Below are 25746 nucleotides of genomic sequence, written 5' to 3'. Positions count from 1 at the left end.
CAAACCAATGAAATAACTTTTGTTTTGTACCAGAGTTTCGGCAACTTTAAGCTTGCAGTCAATCTGCAGATTGCTTTAGGCGCCCCAAAGGTCTCAATGTCTGCTTGTTTTGATGAGGTTTTCTCTTCTGTGAGTTTGACTAGTTCTCATGAGATTTTGGGTTACAAAAGTGTAACCTCAAAACTGGAGCAAGTTCTCATGTCTAAAGCATATCTTCAATCTGAGCCTCAGTCTGGAGAGGGTACTGCCTCTCTGGAAGACCTCCTGCCTCGTTCCAAGAAATTGTCTCCATCTGGCCTCAGTGATTACTGTCCAGTTGCCCTTATATCCCATGTGATGAAGTTGCTGGGGAGTGTTGGCTCATCTGAGGCCACAGGTGAGATTGTCTCCAGACCCGCTACAGTTTGCCTACCAGCCGTGTCTAGGGGTGGATGACGCTGTCATCCATCTGCTGCAGCTCACTCACTCACACCTGGCTGGTGGTGGAGGCTCGGTGGGAATCACATTCTTTGATGCCTCCTCTGCCTTCAACACCATCCACCCTTTGTCGCTGGGTGAGAAGCTGCGGTCTATGGGTGCTCCTGGATCACTGACTACCTGACAGACAGGTGGTGAGTGGTGTGGGAGCCCCACAGAGCACTGTGCTTTCGCCGTTCCTGTTCACCTTATACACCACTGACTTTCAGCACAACCCAGAGTCATGTTACTTACAGAAACTTTCTGATGACTCTGCAGTTGTAGGGTGTATAAGCAGTGGACGGGAGAAGGAGGAGTATAAAGGGCTGGTGGACAGATTTGTGGAGTGGGCTGGAAGTTATCACCTGCTGCTTAACGTGGACCAAACCAAAGAGATGGTGATCGACTTCAGGAAGGGAACAGCTTTGCAGTCCCTCAGCATCCTTGGTAGGGATGCTGCAAATACCTGGGAGTGGCTATCGACAACAGACTGAACTGGAAGAACAACAGCTCAGCTGTGTATGTAAGGGGTACAGCAGACACTATTTCCTGAGGAAGCTGATGTCCTTCAATGTGTGCAGCAAGATGCTGGAAATCTTTTACTAGCCTGTTGTGGCCAGCACTCTTTTCTCCTCTGTGGTCTGCTGGGGGAGTATTCAGTATTTAATATTATAAATACTGAAAACTCCCTTTGATAGACTGGCGACCTGTCCAGGGTGTACCCCGCCTCTCGCCCGATGACAGCTGGGATAGGCTCCAGCAGACCCCGCGCCCTTCACAGGACAAGCGGTTACAGAAGATGAATGAATAAATGAGTGAATGAATACTGAATAAATTGATCAGGATGGCTGGCCCTGTCACTGGCTGCGGACAGGTGACTTTTGAATCAGTGGTGGAGAGGAGGACACTGAACAAACTGTTAGGAATCGTGGATAACCCTGAACACCCTTTCCACCAGACAATAGACAGAGAACGTTTTTTTTTTGTTATATATTATGTAAGTATGTATGCTGTACATTGCTGTCGCAACAATCACATTTCCCAGTTTAGGATTAATAAAGTATCTATTTTGTTTGTTTGTTTGTCCTTTGGCAGTGTAAAACACAATGAAACACATGAATCTACACAGATTCTGCTGTTTGTATGTATAATACATTCACATATTCACACTTTTAAGTTAAAGTAGGGAGTTGTTCATAGCCTGCAGGATTTTAGTTAAGTAGGAAATTCTGGTCTCAATCTCGGTGGGACTAATTTGAATTTAATCATCAGTTTGTTCCATCTTTGATTCCAAGAAGAATCCCCCTAACATGCACGCTCCTTTTTCAAAAAAAAAAAAAAAAAGTCACAGACAAATTTTTTTACATTAAAATTTATCTAGGTCATGTTCCATTCCTAAATTAATTCCAGTGATTGTAACATCCCAACATTCCTGTAATCCTTGAATGGTTATTTGATAGAAAGATGAAGATTGTATGGAGTCACCAATGTATTCTGTGCTGGTATAATGCTGTAGTATGTGCATTGTTTGAAGCTCGTAAGGTAGAACTTCAGTTTCAATCTCCAGTGTTGCATTACCAATTATTGTGCGATTTACTGCTGCAAGATTGGAATTATATGTCTATTTGGAAGAGGAAGAACTATACAGGTCCAATATTATGTCCTTATTGCCATTACTAAATGGCAATAAGGACATGAGGACATAATATGTTAAATATAAGTCACATTCCTACCTGTTTTAGCTCTTGTTGTCTCTTTAGCTACTGAATTTTTCACTTTCTTGACAGGCTGCTAACTTTGTTGGTCTGCTGTTGGGTGTTGTGTACAGCTTGTTTACTCCAATAGCTGCCTGATGCTTCGTCAGATAGAATAGCATTGATGATTTGTGACCACTCTACCAAAACCTCGAAAGGAAGATAAAGCCAAAGGCGCTCAAATCAATCGGTCACCGATTGTTATCGGCCTATATTCCAAATCCAAAATTATTTGATCGGTGATGTCTGTTACAGCCGATCGTAAATCAGATCAGATAATGTAAGAATTGCAAAATACCAAAACAAAATGGACTCAAGCTGCAGATGCACTGTCTGCATTTTTTTTTATTTAAAATAAATATAGATAGATTCATTTTATTCACCGGGAACTAAACTTAGTAATGTCAATGGAAAACCATAATTTGTGTCTTTTACAGAAAAACATGTGCAGGTTCCAGAGGTTTCTTAAAATGATGCAACTCTTGTGATATTTTCGGGAAAATTATTTGAATTGTGACCACCAGTTTGTGGATCGTTTATAGAGTGGTGTTCTTATTTGAACTTCTAATCTTCTCAGATAGAATATTAAAAAAAGATGACTGGCAATACTAGTTGGATAAGTAAAGTGTCCTGTTATTTAACGTCCTTCTTATATTTAATTGTATGCTCAATCTGCCTTTGTAAAGTGATTGTAAAAAAATCGTTGTGTTTACATTTTAATGGTCACTAGTCTTTTGAAATGACTGATCATAAAAACATATTCAGCTTTTACGCAAGATGAAGCACTTACTGGTTTCTCTGCATTTTATGCCGAAACATGTTTATTGTAGATGCAGTGAGGGGAGAGGTGGGAGAGGAAGATGAAAGGGAGTGACTCAAACTGAGAGAAAGTGAAAGAAAGCCTAACTGGCAAAAAGTAAGGGAAAGAATGACTGAAAGGATACGCAAGACAGAGAGAGAGAGAGAGAGAGAGAGAGAGAGGGGATACAGAATAAAATAAAGTTGGCATGGGAATTATATGTTAATCCTACAACTAATATTGTAATTTGTGCGGAGCCCAAAGCTGATGAGTTTGGCAGTGAAAGGTAATGGAGCTGGCAAGCAGACCAGCCCCTGTAATATTTTTAGTGTGTTATCACCAGGGTGGAAACTACCAGTCAAATTCATACTATGAATACACATTCATATCCAATTATATATTAAAAAAAAAAATATTAAGACATTAAATTTACATAGGTCTATACATTTTTGTTACTTTGTTGGCATTGTCGTCACCCTTGAGTGACAGCCTTTGCATTTTGCTTTAGAGCTATGGAATATAAAGTCTAAAGTGCAACAGAAAATGGGAGCACTGTGAAATGAAGCGTCGTCGAGAGTGTGCCAATCGATGCCCACAGTACACACTGAACATGTCATACAGAGCAGGTCACGGTACAGTATCCAGGACGTACTGAAACAAACATGATTACAGCTGTGCTTATATGCACAGTTGATGTGTGTCAGGGCTGAGAAAGAACAGAGCTGGTGAGTAGTAGGTAATCCGCCAGAGTGGCGGCTTACGGAGAGAACAAAAGGAGCAGGTGTTTGTGAGTTGAATAAACTGCTTATTTCACAGTATGGTCAAAATGAATTCAGACTCCCTCCAGACTGAGAAAGGCGGCTGAGTGAGCTAATCTGGCAAAATCTTTGTGTGCGTGGACACTGGTTAGTGGAAGATGGGTAAACCCTGCGCAATCCTTGAGAATTAGATTCAGTTTACTGCTGGTGTCTGTTTTGTTCTGTAATAATGCAGATGTTGCAAGATTTGGATGTGACCAATGGAGTTTGACTTTAGTATTCATTTGCAACTTTTGCCCAAATGGTTTGATTTTAAAAAGGTTCCTAAATGCTTGGCAGCGCCTCGTGTGATCTTCAGAAATTTGACGTTTGATAATCTGATGCTATCATACGATGGCAAAACCTCTAAGGTGGGGGGTGTCATACCGAGACATGACATGGACATCACAGAAGGTGGTGTGTGTCCAACCACATATGAATGGGCATCCTGTAAATTAATCGCAAATATAATCATTACATTGACAGAATGCATTCCGTAACCCTTTATCCTAACCCTATCACAACTGAAAGACTAACCCTAACGTTGACTCTTTAACCCCATTCAACTTATGAGCTGGCCCCATACATATAGAAAAAAACAGGAACATACTCACAGGCCCATGGAGAGACACATGCACAGCAATATTATGCTGTTTCATTGCATATGCCATTCATGAGACCGAGCTTATCCACTCATTAGCTTTAATCCACCCATTTGCATTTCTGGACTATATGACTCACCCTTTGGGAATCCTGCGTGTGGGTGTGTGTGTGTGTGTGCGTGTGTGTGTGTGCATTCTCAGGTGTGCTGCAATGTATGAAAGACAGCTCCACATTATCTCTGCGGCACACACCGCTCTGCTCCTCTCATGACCCATTTAACTTCCTCTGTGCACCACTGACACACTCCCGTTACCCATGACAACACATGGCTCAAAAACATGTATGTCACACAGGGAGTTGGTGCGTGCCGCAGTGGTAAGAGTGTGCTTTAAGAGGTATTTGTGTGGTTATTCGTTACAGTTTGGCATGTATAATAATCCCATAATCAAATGTGTGTGTTTATACATGTTTGTTGGCTTATTCTGTTTTTGTGCACTTGTGCCAGGAAGTGAGTTTTTTATGAATACATTAACATGGGTTTGTTTGATGAAAGAGATGCTTCAAAACTCAAAAAATGTTCATGAAGCCAAACATCAACAATTTTGTCACATTAAATGAAAAATATGTAAATAATCTAGGATTTTGAGAGTTTGAAAGTCATTCAAAACCCTAAGACTATATCAAAATACTAATAAGTAGCTGTAGATGTGAGGGGAGTTACTTATTTTGGAAACATACGTTGTTGTAGCATCAATGATTTATTGGTATCACTCCTGGACTGTACGAAAAATGGATGCCATGACAGCTATTCCCGAAACCAAAGCAAGTAAAGCTCCTCCTGGTTGCTGGCCGCGGGTCAAAAGCTCCACCTCGTTAGTGGATGGGACTTGGGCCAAACTAGAAGTAATTTTTTTTCAATGATGGCCTCTGTCATTTCAGGTGGTTAATGTAATGCTGATGTATGTTCAGCTGTCCATGTTTCAGAGAAGTTGCATTTTACCAGGACCGTGAGATTAGGATAAAATAAATAAATGAATAAATAACAGTGTATAATAAAGTACAGTGTATAATCCAACATTTCTTTGCTACTGGTGGAGGTTGAGCAGAGTGCAGTATTAATCAAACAAAAACGTAAGCGAGTCTAGCGGAAATGTGGGAGGGTCATCGATAACACGGCTCCACTCTCATAGTACTGCTCTGGAAGGACATGGAGACGTCTTGTCCATATTTTTCTGTAGTCTGTGGTATCATTGGACTTGATAGTGTTAGAGCTACATTAGGTCGTAGTGGTTTCAGTTTGGAAAGACATCATTGAGGGAAAGGGAATGGGCAACAAAGAGATATCAGAAAAGTTAGTATTTTGATATCATTCACCTAGATGAGCCATCTATGAGTAATGTCATAGGAGTATAGATGGTTGAACTTGTGTTGTGTCTAGCCAAAATACTTGAGGGCTCCATAAAATCACGGTTTTGTTGTTAACGTAAGATTATTTGATTTTCAAGGGGCACAATAGAAGTTTCACACTATATCAGTCTGTTCTGGCGTACAGCACAGAAAAGGGAAAACTGTTACGGAGCTAAAACAGCTGTATTCCATCTGAATGAGCAAGTTTCATAGTCCTGGTGCTGTGCATGCACTGTCATGGCGTACGTGATGATTCATATTGTTGTTCTAGCAGAACAAGTGATTTCCCTTTTTTTTTTTTGACTATATATATATATTATATCAAAACAGTACCCAAGTGTGTCTCTGCAAGTCATGTCAAAAATAAGAGAACGTATTTCCCCAACCCGCTTCTCTTCAGTTGTCTTGCAGACGAACACTCCCCAACCCTCGGTAGAAGTTTATCAATCAAACCGAACGGAAGAATGCACAGACATTTTGGAACATGGCCTGGTTTTTACGTCCTCATCGGTTTACACTCACAGTACGTGTGTGTGCTCATTTCTCCTGAATTTTTCTACATGAGTCAGAAAATCTTCAGAAGCATTCTCAGGGAATATACTGTTTGTGTATGTTACCCAGAAGAATTAAGAGAGTGCAGCGGAAAGTGTTTGCTCTGCAGTTCTCATAATGATTTGTCCTCCTCCCCTGTCCTTTATCCTCCTTCACTCTGCTTCCCTTTTCCATTTCCCCTCCTATCTCATTTCCTTTCCCCACCGTCTCTCGCTCTGCCTCCGTTCCTCTCTTTATTTAAAAAATACTAAAATAAATACCTACAGTTTAGCCAGTGGAATGTGTGCATGATGCAGTGCAGACTCTTACCCAAGTCACTTCAGCTTTCTCTTGACTCATCAATGATACAAATGCTCTATTACTACCAGTTTTACAAGCAAAACTACATGCATTTGTCCATTTGTATTTAGAGGCTCTGCAGAAAATTCCAAAAGTTATAATCTTTGAAATAATGATTTCCTTCCAAACCTAGGGTATCTAAGACAAGTGCAAAATGCAGTTAAACGTAGTTCACATGGAAAGCACCATTGCTGCAGTGGATGATGAAGTTAACCATATAAGATTGGACACACATTGCTGGTCCAATCTTAGTTTACTCAGTATGTAAGAGGAAATGGAGGTTGGGCATGCTGGAGAACTCATTAAAGCTGAGCTAATAACATTCTCAAATTGGGCTATCAATAGCTTAAAATACATGATTTCTGTAGTTATTGCACTTTAATGTGCAATTAATGCTAATTAATTGCATTTTTATTCAGTTTTAAATGTTTTTTTTCTGTTTTAAATGTACCATGAAAGGACAATTTTCAAGTTATTACTCTTAAACACATTGCTGAGAGCTCTCTTCTCTAAGCATAGACAGAAAATGTAGAGAGAACCATCTGGCAGGGCTTTGAAGCAGAACTTGCCATTCAAAACACCCATTTCTCCAACCATTTGTGCATTTTCTTTTGTATCGGCTTGCTTTCGTCTTCAACTCCTTTTGGAGTTTTGGTTACTTTTGTCAGTTTTGACAGTATAATCATAATACTGCCCTCCACAGGGTTAAACTGTTTACTGCCATCACATTTCAGCTTCTGCTTGCTTTGAGAGCATCACTGCTGCTTTGATCACTTCCTGATTTCCCAAACTACAAGGCGCCAAAATAACAGAACATGCATGCAGAATGCATTATTAATATGTTAACTTTGACAACCCTATTTTCAACTTCAAAGTTGAGTATACTCCTGACATGAGCTTATGGTTAGCTAATCAGATTTTACAGAACCGCTGCATTTATGGCCGAGGTTTAGAAGCTGCGTTTTTATGTAGATAAAAGGTATAGCAATTTAACTGTTTTAGTACAGGTGTCCTATACTGTGGTGTAATTGTAATACATAGAGCTTGGCTGCCTTATTCAGACTAAACAGTCAAGCCAAAAGTTAAATTCCCCCGTTCCTCTTATCACAGGAAAATGTTCAGTGCTTTTTTGGCAAAAGAAAAACACAAAGAGCACCTGCAGCAACATCATTTCCCACTGTTTCCTGGCATATTGAGATCTGATCATATTGGGATCCAATACATAGGAGCAGCGGCCATTATCGGGGTGACAGATCAGTACGGAAACATCAGCTGCAGACTGAGTCTCAAACACATTCGAAATGGGTTCACCCTGAATCAAAAACCTCTTTTACTTTTATTTGTCCAGATTCTAAAATATCCATTTCTGAGATTCACTTCTGTATCCACACAACATGGAGGTGAGTAGAGCTCTGTTTAAAAACCAGAAAGTAACATACACAACGCCAATGACATTCACTGAAAGTAAGTTGTTAGACATTAATTAGCCCCACAGAGTTCGTTCCTTTTGTATCATTTCTAAATCAGCCTCAGGAAACATCGCCCCCATTTATCCAAGGTGTCAAGCCACACGTTAGCCTTGTCACTTCATCACTTCGCTCCATGTTGCGGTACTTTATAATTTTACGCTTTTCCACAATCCCATTTGTTAGGCATAGATTATAGTTTGACAAAGTGGCAGGAAAACAAAAGCTAAGAAAAGGAGTGGGAGAGATTGATGGACAATGGAGGGAAGAGACAATGATTTGGAAACAATAAAGACTTACGAGAAAAAGTAAGCCTTTTGTTAGTCTTTATGTAATCATGCTCTTTTTAAAGATTGGGGAAGCATTTCAGAATGTCTCACTTCATAGAAGATATCTAATATGACATTAGATGGTTGTTGTTTATTAATATTGATGTGTATCTATGTTGTTATCTTACGATTACAAGTCAACCAACTTGGTTTTCATGTTTAATAATTTAATATGGGTTCATTTATGTTGTTATTACAAAACTGCTTATTACAAGACAATGAAAGCTCAGTCAAAGTAGTATGAAGAGCCTTTAATATCAGGCAGTTGTGATGTTTGAATTTGTTAAACATGCCTTTTACCCGAGAGAGTCATATTATAATGTGATCTCAATAAATCATATTGCTATCTCGAGAAATTTAGCTTTCAGTTTTAATTTAATAACACCAGATTTCATTATTAGCATTATTTATGTAAAGAAAAAAATATCTACTGCAAGCATGGCCATTCTCAACTTCAGCAGCAGTAATAATTAGAGGGAAAACATCAGTTGCTAATCCCTAAATTGTCACAACTACTGTGCACTGATGCTTTAACATATAGAGTTACAATATTCTATATTGACTTTTTTCACACAAACGAGCATGATCCACTTATGAATCATGGATTTTATGTCTGTGCAAACATTACGTAGATGAGACAAAACTTACATCCCATATTTACCTCTTTTACTCGATTGTCACTTGAGAGTTGCGTTACGCTGTAGTTTTGCATATTCATTTTGCATATTCATTTTGCAGTGGAGGTAAAGTTAATATTTGTTCCACTGGTAATAAAACCTTTCCACTTTTTTGATAAATGGCTTCAATATTTAATTATGGTTCTAAGGCTTATCATACTCTGTTCCGCAGCACAATTATGAGGGTAAAATTCACTTTATCCAAAGTGTATTTGCCTCAGTTGCGTCTGTTTAGCTGTCTAAACATGAGAAACTCCTGGCTGTTAGGTTTACTCATCTATCCATCCATACCCCCAACCCTTTGCATAATGGATATTTATAGAGTCGGTTGAGTTCAACTTGGTTCTAATTCAGCCCTTGGAGGAGTGACTGACTGACTGCATTTTCAGGTATATCTATGCTCTGTCACAAGTTGGTGTGGCCAGCTGGCATTGTTCTCCCCGGACCAAATGACCTGTTAGAGTGTTATCATCCACTCAGTCAATCCACCAACCAAGTCCAGGAATGGAAAGGTTTGAGTGAATTTAGAGCAGAGTTGAACCCAAAAATGGGTCATGAGCTTGTTTCTTCTGGTTTGCCAAGATGACACAAGGTTGTTTTGATGAGCCCGGTCCCCCCGGTGTCATAGGGTGCTTTGCACCAAATGCAAAGTGAATATGGAATCAAAACTATGAAATGCTCAGATTCAAAGTTTCCCACTGACTGGATTCCTCAATCAATAAGTTTGTGAATGTATTTATTATTACTTTTATTGTGCAGACGTTTTCACATTAGACATTGCAGAGGATCCAAACATAAAAAAAGCCATCACCCTCCAAAAAAAGAAAGCCTTGCAATCCTGGAACTGGAACCTGTCTTGTTAACAGTTGAGTTAAAAACGTCTGCTTAAAGACTGCAGTGTTCAGACCTCATCTCTAGAGGTTTGCTTAGCTTTTGATAAGGATGACGTTGCCTTTTTTTTGGCTTCTATTGTTTAATATGTATCAGGGTTACTCGGGAATTTAACGCTCCTGTCTTATATGTGTATATGTGCAAGTCATGAACTGGGAAACTTGAATTCCTTTATTAGAAATTCGGAAGAAGAAATTGTGGAAATAACAACCATTAACAACAGCCTTGTGCCCCATGATTATGGAAAAAAACCCTCATTACTATAACTGTAACACAACTAGTCCACAACCTAACCACACTAATGGACTTTAATATTTTGAACTTCCATTTAGCATCTTACATTTTACTACCATAAATCGGGACAATAAAAAAAAATAACCTAATACCTTTTTTTTATCTCGTATAATAACTCGTATTATACATGTATAAAAACTTATTTATGCGTGAGCAAGAACTGGTGCCATACACGGAAACACAAAACTGCAATGAAATTGTTAAAACTTTGTCTTTAATAACAATATATGTTTTTCCTTTCACTACATTTGACCCATCCATCCAAGCCAAAACCGCTACAGCTTACTCCATGCAGTTAATTGATTTCCAGTTCCCATATGAATTCATGCAGTTTCCTAAAAACTTTATGACACCAGGTGAGGAGTTAAACACAATTCCCTGTAGTGATGCAAAGCTAGTTGTCCATCAAGCAGATTTAGATTCCCTTGATGCAGGGTAATGGTCGCCAAAAATGTCAAATAAATGAATTGTATGTCAATTATATGGACTCACGACTTGTAATAAATAAATAGACTGGGACGAGATAAAAGACAAGACATTTTCCCTCATATGACACCTCACCTAATTATTGTTATAGTCTGCCGCTATATTAAAGGTTTGATCCTTACGATTCAGCGAACCCATGACTAAGCTCATCATCATGACTACTGTGTGGCACTGTCACAGTTCTCCATATTTTCAGCAGGAAGCCTCCCAGTGCAGCCAGTCTCCCATTTATTAACAGCTGACATCTGCAATGGAACAGCTGGATGCTAAATTCTGTGCCTAAGAAGCACAGCAACAGTATTTCTGAAGAGAGGGAGGTCTTTTAACACAGCTGCCGCACAATCATTAAAAGGACAGATTTGAATTTCTGCTTATTACATGACTTTAATCAGGTATCAGTGAGTCACTCACAAATGGGTCACTGTAGTTTTGTGTGCGGATTTGTGTGTGTGTGTGTGTACAAAGTCATTTAAAGTTGAACTGCAGTGATTAATTCACACCCCCACACAGTTAGACAGTTTCATAATCAGTTCATGTAGAGTGCCGGTGATACACACACACACCCACACACATACATGAACACACAAATGCAAACTGCACATATCTCCTTATGAAACTTTGAACAGCCCCTTGGCATCATAAAAAAAAAAATCCGCTTTTAACCCATCTAAGTGAATTAATGAAAGAAAGCCGAGTATGTATAGCCTGTGTGTGAGATCACTGGGTGTGTTTTTGTCTTTCTCTTCTTGGGATGAGACATGAATGAGAAAATTTAGCGTCATTTTAGCGATTCAGAGTTAGGTCACGGGCTATCTGCATGCAGGTTATTGCTCACCAAACCACCTTTTTAGCCATTAGCCATTTTGTTTCTTTATACAGTAGTGCCGACAGAGGCTGATGTAAAAACAGACAAAAAAAAAATTAAAAAATGATACAAATGTGATTCTGTTAGGCCAGAGTTCATAGTGTGTTAGATTGACACGAATGTGGAATTATTATGAAATGAGTCTAGTGCAATAAAATGTCATGCTGCAAATGTAACTGTGTTTAATGTTTCCTGATGCCCTGTCAAAGGATGTTTAGCTGAGCAAGTGACGGCGCTAGCACACTAATCTGCTAAAACATTTGTGTCTAGCATGTTCGCCACTGTGTGAGAGAAAGATTTTTAATAAAGGGCAGTATTATACATGTAGACAGTGTGAATTAAACCATTTTATGACAGGAATTTGAATCAGAATCGTTTGATGGGTTGTATCATTTTCTTTAGCCTTTGAAAGGATCCTTAACTGTGATTTGCAAGGACAAAGCTTGCAATAACTGAACCCCAGCAAGCAAAAATGTTACCAATTGTAAGTCTGTCAGTATCTGTTTCAGGACCATCATCATGCAGATCATAGCGGTCCCTGAGGAGTCTAGGATGGGTAGACTGACTCATGAGTTTTCTCTCTTCTGCAGAGGATGGAGAGATGAAAGAGAATTAAGAACAGTCTGTCTTTTTAGTCAGCACCCTACCTACTCTTATCAAGGAATCAGTCATTTTATTTAAGTTTAAAGACATGAAACTAGTGGCTTTGTTGTGAAGGGGGGAGTTCAGGACTGAGCTTTGATAGGCTATTGTTTGACTGTTAGACATTTTTCACTACTTTTCACCAACACTTCTTTTCAGAATCCATGGGCAGTAGACCACATTTATATCGAATTATGTTATATAGAAACATTTGAGACAGGTCAAATTTGACCTGGAAGACCATAGGAAGGTCAACTCATTTGTGTTTAGAAGGAATTATGTAAAATATAGCCTACAAAGCAGAAACAATCAGGCAGCACATCTAGATGGAATGCTGTTTGGTCCACTGTGCAGCCCCATTAATACACTGCAGCAGTAAGGAAGAAACAACTGGTTTTAGGTCTTGGAATCCGCTGACAAAGCCAAATGCTGATCCGAGCCCTATTTCCGTCTTTTCGTCTCCTGCAGAGTCTATAATACTTTGAAAGTTATTACAGTGAGATCTGAGGACAGTCCTTTTAATGCGCAGGATGTCTGACAGTCTGCCGCTGACCTCCTTTTCCGTCTCTTGAATTCAGTTTCACTCCAGTGCTTGTTGAGAAATTACAAAGTTAGAGGGAGACCCCAGCCAAGTGATGGAGTTAAACTTCAACCAACGGATGAAAACTTAAATAGAAATGTACTCTTGAAATTTATATGATCATACAGAAGTGTTTCAGGCGTCAATAAAGAGAGTCAGCTACAACTATTATTGTCTGAAGAATATTAAACCCAAATGTAATGGATGCAATATTGTACCATTATTGTATGTATGCATTTTCCTGCATCACATGACATGCTCATAAGTCATAAACATGGTAATCCTCGTCTACTCCCCCAATCATTGTATATCTCGTAGATGCAACGTTAGGGCAAGATGCTGACTTCCTTTTATCTTTGACGTTTTTCAGTCACCAGACTACTTCAGACTCCTTCTGTCCTTGTTTCTGTGAGACATTCATCATCACCCCTGGCTGCTTGACACACAAATTCTAACACTTAATGCATGTGATGAAACATTATTAACGTTTAAGGCAATGGTAGCAAAAAAAAAAGTTGCAGCTCATATAGGAGACTCGTGCTGTGGAGAGGGAAAGAAAAAAGACATGCTTCTGAATAAAACATACATACAACACCTATGCATGATACAATAAAAGAGTACATGAAACGAGGTGATCCATATATTGAAGAATAACAATAGATTCAAACCTTTCACATGCCTTACTGGGTTATGAGATAATGGTGCACAAAAGTTATTACCACTGTTTAGCCTCTAAAAAAAAACTATTCACTAACAACCCTTTTGATGGAGCATGACAAGTAGATGTGGTTATAATTTGCCAAACAATTTACTGATGCATATTCATGGCTGGAGATTAAACCTCGCAGGCGAAAGGCATTTCCTTCCTGACCTCACTGATGTCCTGTGATTAATGTTCAAACGGAGCAGATAAACTGCTTCTCTTTCCGAAGCAGCTTCCTTAAGACACTCAGAACCCTCAATAATGTTCATGGAGTGACTTTTAATTTCCTGCCGGCAATCAATTTTGTCAAGTGTCAGACTTTTCAAAGATCTGACCTGGTGCGGGACCAGGCCGCGTGTATGGATCGTCTAAGGTCAGTGATTAAAAAGCATGTCCTAAAGCCTCGGGGTGAGTTTTCATTACTACCAGGCATTCCCACCCTCAGTGTGCAGTGTGTGTGAGTGAGGGACTGCAAAAGACGGTGTGTAATAGAAGGTATGTACTTTAGTGTGTCACTCCGTCCTTAAATAGTATACCAAGGTGTGTACATATGGTGTGTGCGTTTGTGTACGCGTATGTACACGGCCTCTCCTTCCAGAGGAGATGATGAGCTTATTATGGAGGGACACGAAGTAGAGATTAAAGAGATAATGAGAACAGGCAGAGGGATGGAGAGACAGAGAAAGAAATGGAAAGAAAGAATGAGATGACTGCTGAGGAAAAAACAGGAGCATCAGGATGGAGGTGTTTACAAAGGATAATACAAGGAAGGGGTCTGTTCATGGGGACGAAGTTGAAGGGACAAAATGAAAGAACGAGGTACAGATTAGGCAGCAGAGGGATAAACAGAAGAAGGAAAGATGGGAGAAAGTGATATAAATGGACAGATGAAATCAGATGAAGGGGATAAGGACACCAAAAGCAGGGGGATTTTGCTGTCCTTCATGTTTGATCATGTTCTGGCCTGGTATTAACAAGCGTCCTGAGAAATCTGATCTCAAGTGGACAGCTATAACTGCCATTTGATCACCAGAAAAGACAAAAGGACTGTCAGTGATGATTTGCCATTAATAAGGAGAGCAGAGGTATCACTCTGTGAATAGACGCTTATATGTTTGAGTTATAATCTTGTGCTTGGGGCAGGTCTCTAAAATAATGTCAATGTCATGGAGGGGATAAATAAATAATGTTATTTGTGAGTGTATTTTCGATGAGTGAGAGAGACTTTAGAGCTCATTATGTCTCACATTGTCGATTATGTTACCATGTGCACACATGCAACAAAGAGTGCTGTCCATGGTTCTGAATCAGCTCTATAGTAAGATAGAAGCTGTTCGCACAGAACTCTAGTGTTTTATTGTAGGCCAGGTGTTATTTGTCAATTGCACTGAGCTGTTATCGCATCACACAAGATGTAAATTGAGGCGCATTTTAATGCTTGGAGCAGCCCACTTATGACTTGTTCTCCAAGAACGCATGTTGATACCTGGTCTGAACAGGGACTGACAGATATATTAGATATAAAAATGATATACCAAAACAAAAAAGTTAAAAACAAGTCTTAACCTCCTCAGACCTGAGCTTTTGTTTGGTATACATATTTAATTTCACTTAGGTATCTTGGATTAGTATTTGAACAGGAGGTGGTTTTAAAAAATGTCCTCTTATGTGGACATGGGGATTATTTCACTGTATATTACAAAATATAAAACTGTTTATTTTAATACCCAGACATTGCTGTGCAAAAACATAATTGCAAACACTATTCTTCCTTGCTCAAATAAAAAAACTGTTAATTTTCATATCTGAACATGCCTGTGCAAAGACAGAGTTGCAAACAATGACATCCCAATGTCCTAAAACCGAGTACTTGCTAATTAGCAACAATTTGCATCGTATTTTGTGTCATCTCAAACTAGAAGTTTCAACCGTAAAATTTGCTGAAGTTTTGTACCTTGTCCATTTTGTAGAGTGAATCCACTAAAATGCCAGCTATCAGGTTATTACACGACTGATGTTTTGACCCTTTGCTACCACTAGATGGCAGACAAAAGCGTCTACTTATTAGGACATTGGGTCTAAATGAATCAGAATGCAGAATAAGCTGCCACAAACCTAAAACTTAATGTCCCCATATGAGGACGCAGGGTCTCAAGAGGTTAGTTTGCAATATAAAAAAATGTATAAATTATAAACTAGTGAAAAATGAGACATATACAATTATATATACATTCAGAAGTAAGTATGAATGTAGTATGTGAATAAATAAATAGAGTGAGTATGTTGTGCCAGTATTGCAACAGTGTGTAGTGCATGTTGTGCAAAATGTTAATACAGTATAATGAGCATAAAGTACTAACAGAGTGTACTAACAGTAGTGCAGAACTGTTCATCTGTCACATAGAGGTTAGCAGGAAGGATTTCCTGAACTGTTCTTTACAACAGCAAAGCTGAATGGCTACTACTTTTGGGGACACGCACTAGACCAGTTCATTGGGGGCAGTTTGAGCAGTCAGGGACAGAAGTTATGTATGTATGTTAGAAACACTGACTTGCGGGTTAGTTTCATGTCAGACACTGTGTTCGGATTAAAGTCAGTCTCCAGGAAATTCAAGTCTATGTAAAGTCCCAAAAGAGAGGAGTATATGCATGTGTGCTGTCAGAATGAAAAAGTGTGTCTGAGAGCGAGATAATGAAGCATAGAAGTGCAGAGGGATAAAAACTAGCATCATGCTGCAAATTTTTTCTTTTTTTTTTTCCTTTGCCCCTTTTGGGAAAACATTGCCAAAGAGAGTTCTGAAGGTTGAAGGCGAAGTGGGAGGGTGCTCGGGTGCATGGAGAGAGAGAGAGGGGGAGGTAGGGGATGAACGTGCAGCCTCTCCCTTTCTCCCTTCCCTCTCTTCTCCCTCAGTGTCTCTCTTCACGGGTCGTATCGTTCATCAGATTTCCCGTGAGCTTAAGAGGGGGGAAGGCAGGAGAAAACAGAAGAAGAGAAGAACAAGAAAACAGAAGAGAAGGAGGACGGCTGAGGTGTTGGTAGAATTAAATCTGGGCAGTTAAGTGCTGTAAAGGGAGAAAAAAAATTGGTGGTGAAGGAGGTAAGACCGTAGACAGAAAGAAGAACGAAGGGGGAGGAGGAAGAGGAGGGATTTGGGGAAGGCAAAGGCGCAACTCTGTAGGAAAGACAAGTGCGGAGAGAGACAAGGCACGAGGAGGTAGAGTGGAGAAACTTATCAGCATTCCCAAAAAACTGTTGGAAAAGAGGTGGGAAAGGAAAAATTCAAAAAAAAAAAAGAGAAAAGCGTGAGGAAGACAGAATTGGAGAAAAGAGGAAGAGGAAAGGTCCAGAACTGAAGATCCACAGCTGAGAAGTGAACCGTGGTGATCCAGGATGGACAAAGTGGAGCGAGTGATGAAGATGGTGAAGAGGATGTCGCCGAGGAAGAAGAGGAGAGAAGGAGGAGGAGGAAGAGGAGGCGGAGGACCGGGAGAGCTCGAGAGCCCGGACACCCTGTGTGACGAGCTCTGTCGATTCAGCCTCTGCATCAGCGGTGAGAGGATTCACCTCTCCGTGTATGCGTGTGAAGTTGCGTGCTGATGAGTAACACTATGCCGCTGGATATGTGTGTGTTTCACTGATGTGTCTGAGATGAGAGAGTCGGAGAAATAACGGTCTGGGTGGGTGAGTGGGTTTGATTACAGAACATGCATTGCCTCCCGGGATGGCAACAAGCCGCATGTGTGTCTAGTCTGGATGGCTTTTCAGATGCGTTTCATGTGTTTTGGACTGTGGCTGGTTGACTTAGAGTTTGATTCTTTGAAGCAGGGGTGTATGAGGTAATTATCCATAGTCGGTGTATTGCTTACAGTCGATGGTGGTCAGCATGCCCCCAATTTGTGGAGAAGCAGATGGTTAGTACTTGCACAGATGCCAAGCTGTGGACGGGGTCAGCAGCAAAACCTAATTTAGTCACCTAAAAGAAATCAATATCACTTCAAGTGCAACAGCTGCAACAGGTAGGTGTGCGTCCCATGCTGGAGCCTGGAGGTGTCCCGTGTAGTATTTGACCGGTTGTGTGTTCAAACCCTGGGTTGTAGTGTATTTAAAATGTGTTCCCGTTCTTTTTTTCCACCCAGCGCATGTAATTTTTTTTTTTGGGGGGGGGGGGGGGGTTGTTTGTTTGTGTGCTCCTATCTTGTTGGACTCACACGCATCAAAGTTAGCCACAAAATATCACAATAACACACGACTAAATATAATTATAATAATTTCTTAAAGAAAACTTGCACAACTGAGACGTCCAAGTTATTTTTATTCTGCAGAGGCAGAGAAGTTTGGTGCACTGTTTATCTGTGCCACCTTTTTTGTTGTTGTTGTCTGTTTTCCAGTGTTTCCTACAGTACTGTTCAGTCGGCTTAATTAGTTAGCCTCTACGATTTAATTAGCTCTGAGACGGTTAGCGTCGGCGCTACAGTTCGTTAGATACCTCATGTTCTTCAAAGACTTTGGGAAGTGTTTCACAGAAAGTTCAGATTTATCACGAGTAAATGTTTTCCTTTTTTTTTTTGATTGTGCACAAACGCGTGAAATCAGTGCGCAAAGACAGAGTTTAAAGTAGAAAATGTACGGAGAAAAGCATGTACAATACAGTTGTACGTGTGAGAGAGGAAAGCGTGCACGCCTCTTTTCCTCTCCCCCCTCCCATATATCCTTTCATCAAACAATCTTTGTAATCACTCAGCAGAAACTGCAGCAGCCAGACTTCAAACGGGATCAAACAACCTTCAGAGAACCAAACGTTACACTGCAGGCATCTAAAGGTCACTTTGAAAACAAGAGGGAACTTGTGCGTGTAAAGGCAAACACCAAGCACAATAGATCTACACCGCAGATGGTATTTCCTGAATGCTTTCAACATATCTTACAGGAGATCAATGAGATGTTTAGTATCTTTGGTGTAAATGGAAGTGTTTGATCGATGGATCATTTCACCAGTGAGTGATATTTTGTTGATGTTTCAATCAAGCGTATTAACCAGTGAATTATCTTACATCTTGTACTTGAGAAATGATTACAGCCGCACTCTGGGAACAAAAAAAAATCTGTTCAAACAAATGTCCAGATTGTCCAGTGTTCTATGATTCACATTCAACTTGTAGTCCTTACTTAAGAAATAAATAATAATAATAAAAAAAAAGCTGCTGCTGTTTACCACTTCTTAAAAACTCTTTGACTTGCTGGTTTCCAAGTGTCAGACAAGCAAGTGAACTCAACAGTATCTGTTCTCTGCTTATACCCATCGATTTCACTCAAAGACGGACACCCCTCATAGGTTTCCTTTTAAAGTTTTAAAGTTGAGTGTACCATGTTAGCAGAGCCTGAAGTGTAACTCTCGACTAATTTTCACAAACGGCCAAAGTGACGGAACGTTACTGGAGCTGAGGCGGACGGGCGACAGCTACTGAGCTGAGGCTGCACCCACTCAAAGCAGCCACTACATTAAATATGTGTAACTGAGTTATTAATTATATTAAAATCAGTTGTCACAAAAGGGGAAATGAACTGATTCATTTTGTCCAGCCTCAGGTGGCCATTTGTGAAACTACAGCAGTGGCTCTGCATTGATTTCAGTTCAGAGGCAGAGGTTGACATTTGCTTATGCTGATCTAAGCCCATCTTTTACATATAGTCTTGAGTATAGTTTGTTGGTCAGTGAACAGAATGAGCAGTGACAGTCTATTAATTGTGGCTTCACTGGATAATGGAGGCGTCTCAGTGATATGTCGTTTTAGCAGATTTGCCATTTTACCAAATACAAACCATGAAAAATATCAACGGGTCCTGACGCAAAGCCGGATTCTCTATGATGCAATAATATCTGTCAGCTTCTCAAAATCCTATAAATGATATTCTCTTCTTGCCCTTTGACAGTTGTTTTTGTTGACAACAGAATGTAGGGCGCCTCTCCTCCGCAGCTAAGCACAAATAATGTGAGAGGAGGACAGCGTGAAGCTTTCAGAATATTGCATTTGAACAATTGATGTGTTGATGGACGAAGAGGAGAATTACTAGATGGAGTAAAATTCAAGAAAATGCTGGAAAGGATGGACCTTGCCTTGACAACGGGCTGTGGCATCGTATCTGTCTCAGAACAGAACAGTTCTGCCCCGCAAGTGAGTGGCAACAAAAGTACCAACCATCACTCTGTTCTAAATTGGGGCGAGCACAGCGGATGTGCCCTGCAGTAAAAATTCAAATTAACCTCAGGCTTGAAAGCTGGGGTAAGGCACAGGTAGAGGGGAAACCGTGGCATTGCAATTGGAGGAAAAATAACCTCAATAAGCCTGTCTGTCTGCTGACATGTCCTTGAAATGTGCAAGATGCATTTCTGTCAGCCTTTTCAATTTCATAAAAACTTGTTTTTGTAACAAAAATATAGATGTCTGAAATCAAAGCTTTTGGTGTGGGTTCTTGTTACTTTTCTTGGGACAAAACATAAATCAACACTTTTACCATATGCATTATAATCAGGAGCAAAGCTGTCAGAAACGCTTACAGTTCTTTGTCCAAAAATACATTTCCTGATATAATTGTGTTTTGTCAGAAGAAAAAAGTATTAAAAATACATCATTAAACAAAACATACTCCGATCAGATAACATTATGACCACCTTCCTAATGTTGTGTAGGTCTCCCTTGTGCCTCCGAAACAGGTGTGACTCATCAGAGAATGGACATGGGTCTTCTGAGGGTGTCCTGTGGTGTCTGGCAACAGCATTTTATTAGTGGTAGCCTTTGGGTCCTATGGGTTGAGGGGAGGGGCCTCTGTGGATCAGGCTTGTTCCAGGGCATCCCAGACATACTTAAACAGTTTGTGATCTAGGGAATTTGGAGGCCAGGTCAACACCTTGTGCTGTTCTTCATGTTTTTTGAGTTGTTCCGTTTTTGTGTGTGTGCCTGTGTCAGGCTGCATCCTGCTGGGGATGGCTGCTGCCATCAAGGAGTGCCATTGCTATGGGGTGGGGCTGCCTGGTCTGGTCTAGGTGGGTGGTACATGTCTAAGTAACATCCTTATGAATGCCAGGTGCAAATGTTTCCCAGCAGAACATTGTATTGTCAAAAGATGGTGAATGTTATTCACCTCTCCTGTCAGTGGTTTTAATGTTGTGGCTGATCTGTGTATATAAATCATTTTGTATTAAAACGAGAACAATTATGGTTATAGTAAGGCTTCATGTAAACACTAATTGATTAAGGTACTTTACAAGGATCAGATGGGTCTGTGCTAGAGATTACGAGACTGTAATCCGTCCTGTTGAACAGTGATTCTAACACCCTCTCTGACTTGCTTTGCGTTGTGTGTTCCGCAACCTAAATATACCCCCAAACTGCTGAGCCTCTGCATAATTTTCACGGGAACCAATTTTATCTCAAATCTGCATCTTATAATTTTGCCTGATGCGGAAAAATGATCAGCTCTGCAGTGAAGACCCAACTTCTGCGTCGACTCACAGATAATGCAAACTCGATATGTCATGTGGGTGGGAAATTACCATCAGCTGCCAGCCAAGTCCTGCTCCCAACAATCAAACCTTTGGCTGCACTGGAGCTGTAGATAAACAAACCCCAGACGGGAGATACAAAAAGGCATTTAAACTGATGCTCTGTGACCTTTTCATTTCACCTTGAAGACTTCGTGATGCATACCAAAAGCAGCAGAGAGATTGTAAACCGTAGAAAATATGGAAGCTAACAATGGCTGAAGACAGCAGTGGAATATGTTGTCTCTATAATTTAGCCAAGTTTGACATTAGATGGAGCAACAGTTGATAACACAGAGTATGGTATTTTAATACAGAGGAAGCTTGGTCTTTTAGTATTTAGTCACAGTGCTTTCCTTTGTAGAGATCATCGACCACCTCAGTTAGCCTGCTTATTTGATGCCGTTTGATGTAATGTTTTACTGTATTTTAGTTCTGAATTTCTACCGCCATTGTTTACCAGCTACATTTAGCTAGTAGGTTTTGTACCTAATCATGTTTTAATCATAGAGATGGAAAGAAAGTGACAAACTGGAACAAATTTGGTGCAAATTTCCAATGTGTGCGTCACTGTCAGGACTTTGTGAGATCAGCAGAAAGCCCAGTGGAGCTAGTTAAACATCCCCTCTCATGAAAAGCAGCTTAATACTGTGTAGCTATAAAAAAATTAAGAAACAGCTATTTCTAATTAAGGGCAGACCAATTACACCACATCACATTTATCTGCTTGTCAGTGACTCCAGTGCAATTGCATGCCCTTCATTGACTAATGAAATTGAATTACATTACACAGTTCATTCATTCATTCAACTTCTGTAACCGCTTGTCCTCTGGAGGGTCGCGGGGGGTGCTGGAGCCTATCCCAGTTGTCAATGGGCGGGCGAGAGGCGGGGTACACCCTGGACAGGATGCCATTCTATCGCAGGGCTACATTTCACAGTTACCACACTTACTTAAATGTACATGTCTCTCCACCCCTCGTGTATAGGCTTTGCATTATGTATGGCAGAGTAGCAGCTTTCTTTTATCTTTTAGGAAAGATAAAATATTACAATTTTGCAAATGCATGTGCTGCTCTCGACCCACTCTCAAACAATGATTATACCACTGCAGACACATTTTACAGTGTCGATTGGCATGACAGGATACAAATCACAATAATAAAAAATAATAGAGATCAGATTTGTAGGGAAACCTGAGTTTACATTGGGAATAACCTGCGAAAATAGTTTCACGCACATTGTTTTTTTTGTTTGTGTGTGTGTGTTTGCTCTGAATATGTTTTGTGGTGGGGAACAATATGTCCAACTTTGCGTATGTGGAGTTTTCTAAAAAAAATTGTAAAGGTGCTGGAAAAAAAAATATCTCTGAGGAACAGCAGGGACCACTTTACAATGTGAATGTATTCTTTTTCAAAAGACTAGTGCCTCTAAAAAATAGTATTTAGTTTTGGCTGCTTTCCTGTTCTCTGACCCACTTTGGCAGAAAACAGAACCATTTTCATTGTAACCATCTTATTATTTGTCTAAATAAATAAATAAATAAAAACAAAACAAAAACTGGCAGGTGTATTTGGTGATGGATTTCCTATCGCTGCTACTCCGGACAAAACAAATTAGCTCCCTAGCTTGTTTACAACAACTGAAGTGGCTGAAAGGGCCCCTAAACTAGAAAAAGTGGATTCACATCAGAAGCACTGCAGATGGAGGGAAAAATTTAAATCAGCCTGTTGAAAGTCGCTCACAAAGGCTGAAGAGGCTGAACAACATCCAGAGCCAGCTAAATGGCTACATCAGCATCAAAAGCGCAACGGAGAGGGGAGATAATTGAAAAGATCACAGCAAACAGGGAGGCAGCAAACAGGGCAGGTAATGAAATGTGACAATAGAAAAGATGCTTTAAATGGGTAAATAACATGCTGTTAGACGCTACATCACACCACCTGAGGAAATGCAAACACTGAGAGTCACTGTGCACAGTTTTGATCTGCAGTTCCACCGTGACTTTTATTCGTATTCTTACTAGGGGGTGAATAGACTAGTCAGTTCACTGCTGTGCCATGACGCTAAAAGCATCATGTCAACTAGTCACTGATGACGTGACAGTAACAACATGATGCTTCCTACAGGTGAGGAGCCCAGTGGGTGATTGCAGCAAACTAGCGGTGGTTCTTCAAGTGTGTGGAAATACTTCACGAAAGATGAAGCCCATACTGCTGTGACAGGCAGAATATATGAGTCATCCATTAATGCTAACAGACAAACGGTCCAAATTCTCTCGACAGCAGTCAATTAATAACTTCACCAAACGTCATCAGCGACTGGTCAGTGTTGACTTGACTTTCATCACAAAATCAAAAAGTTGCGCAACCCCTAATTGTTACTTAAGGATATGTTAATTCTAGTAGATGCAATGTTGAATAACTTTTGAAATGGAAAGCAGGGGACTGTGTTTCTTAAACATTAAAAGTTGATTTCATCAAGACTCTTTTATTCCCAGAATATAGCTTTAATCACTTATCAAATACAAGACGTAAGACGATTCACTGATTAATATGCTTAATTAAGACAAATATCACTAACCGGTGAAGTGATCCACTGATCAATAATACCAAAAGTCTTTAGATGTCTGACCAGTTACTTAGCCAACGTTTTGGAGGTGTTGCTGTGTGACTGTTGTTTAGCTGCTGTTTAAAATGCGTGCTTTAGTCTGTTCCCTAACTGTATGAGTATACTAAACTTGTGCTACTGCAAAGTTTTGTTTTGCCATTCATCATTATGCCAAGACAAGTATGTGCTGGAATTAATTGGGGTCTTAAAGCCATGAATATTAAGTTAAATACAAAAATTGATGGTTGCTATTTATAAACCTGCTCACTGTTCAGAAGTGTTGGGTCTAGGTGTGGAAACACGTTATACCTTGTGTTTCTGTGCTATCACTCTAAATCTCATTATACTAAACTTGCTCTTCTAAGGTGCCATATAATACTCGTGCCTTGTTTCTGCATTTCAGGACATAGGATAAGTTATCTTAAGGGATACGCATACGGCTGCAGTACTCAATGACTATCATCCATCTTCAAGAAGAATTAATAATTTGATATTTGGTTCTAAACAGGCACACAGAATAACTATCCACTGCTTTTTTAATATTCAGAAGACATACTGAAAACAGCTGGGAGACTTTGTAGGTAAGATAAAAGTTGAGTTTCTTCCTCTACTTTGGACCCACATATATTTGCACTTTGAATTCATGATGGGAAGAAAGAACAAGACTTCCTGGGTATTACTCAGTTTTTTAAAACGCCCTGCTGAGAGGAACAGAGGCTTTATGTTTCTTGTTTTGAACAAGAATCAGCACAGAGACGGTGATTTCACTCAGTGCTCAAAAGCTGACTTTTTCATAATACATGAGTGTCTTTTTGCTTTATGAATACGTAAGTGTGAATTAAAACACAGCGAAGACACAAACTGATGGCAAGGTGAAGCTGAAGAGTTAACATGAAAGAAGGGAAAGTCTAGAAATGTGGGAATATCGTAAAGTGTTTCACAACAGGGGAACGTAAAGTAAATACTGCAGTCATCATTTATACATTAATAGATGTTGGTAAATAATTGTACATGCTTTATTCTTATACTTATGTTTTCATTCTTTACTAATGATCAGTTCATCATTTATAAATTAAATTTACAAAACAGTTGTGTAGGAGTCATCGGGGTATATAAGATAAGGAGTTTGCATGTTCTCCCTGTGTCAGTGTGGGTTCTCTCTGGGTACTCCGGCTTCCTCCCACCATCCAAAAACATGCTCATTAGGTTGATTGGAGATTCTAAATTGGCCGTAGGTGTGCGTGTGAGTGTGAATGGTTGTCTGTCTCTCTGTGTTAGCCCTGCGATAGACTGGCGACCTGTCCAGGGTGTACCCCACCGCTCGCCCGATGACAGCTGGGATAGGCTCCAGAAGACCCCGTGACCCTTCACAGGAACAAGCGGTTACAGAAGATGAATGAATGAATGAATTATATACACATGTACTAATAGTAAGTGTGGTAATAAATGGTATAAAAGCAAGTATTCTTACCGTAATTCATGATTAATTCAGGTAGTTAAAAAGCTAGTGGTTGTTAGTGAAATATTTTTGTGAACTCGTCTACAGTGAGGACTATCTATGGCTTATAGATTTAAAGGCTCAGTTATCTTCATAAAAGAACAACACAGAGTGACATAAAACTGAAATATTTATTTCAGTTGTACACTTTATATAAAATGAAGAAATAAACGTCTGCCATATCATACAATCAAATTCTGTAGACTTCCAGAAAACATTACTGCAGTTAAATTAAACTAAACCTTTAATCAATAAGGATATGTACATGCCACTGTGTTAGTGCTTAGTTAAAAGACATCTACTGAAAAATATAATAAAAAGGAAACATGTGGCTGTGACCCGGATGCTGCGTCTTTAGCCTTAAACATATTTCACTTGGATTTATTTTGAGAGGTTATTTTTGTAGCTGAACTGACCCAGTTTTGCCTCGGGGATCAACAAACCTCCTCATATCTTCT

The 25746-nt window shown here is 39.8% G+C and overlaps 1 protein-coding gene across 1 annotated transcript in view; it reads left to right on the top strand.

Annotated features, from left to right (window-relative positions):
- Positions 1 to 17031: 17031 nt before the first annotated feature.
- The window catches only part of grip2b (glutamate receptor interacting protein 2b), a gene marked incomplete at its 5' end in the record, with an annotated part of 155384 nt that continues 146669 nt past the window's right edge, over positions 17032 to 25746 (top strand). The window contains one exon of the mRNA XM_084542582.1: positions 17032 to 17191. Within this exon, the coding sequence (XP_084398708.1) occupies positions 17032 to 17191 (160 nt within the window). The remainder of the gene's footprint in view (positions 17192 to 25746) is intronic.

The sequence above is a fragment of the Chelon labrosus genome, assembly GCF_963514085.1.
Source record: "Chelon labrosus genome assembly, chromosome: 4".
Lineage (NCBI taxonomy): Eukaryota > Metazoa > Chordata > Actinopteri > Mugiliformes > Mugilidae > Chelon > Chelon labrosus.
This window is presented reverse-complemented; position numbering and strand designations above follow the sequence as displayed.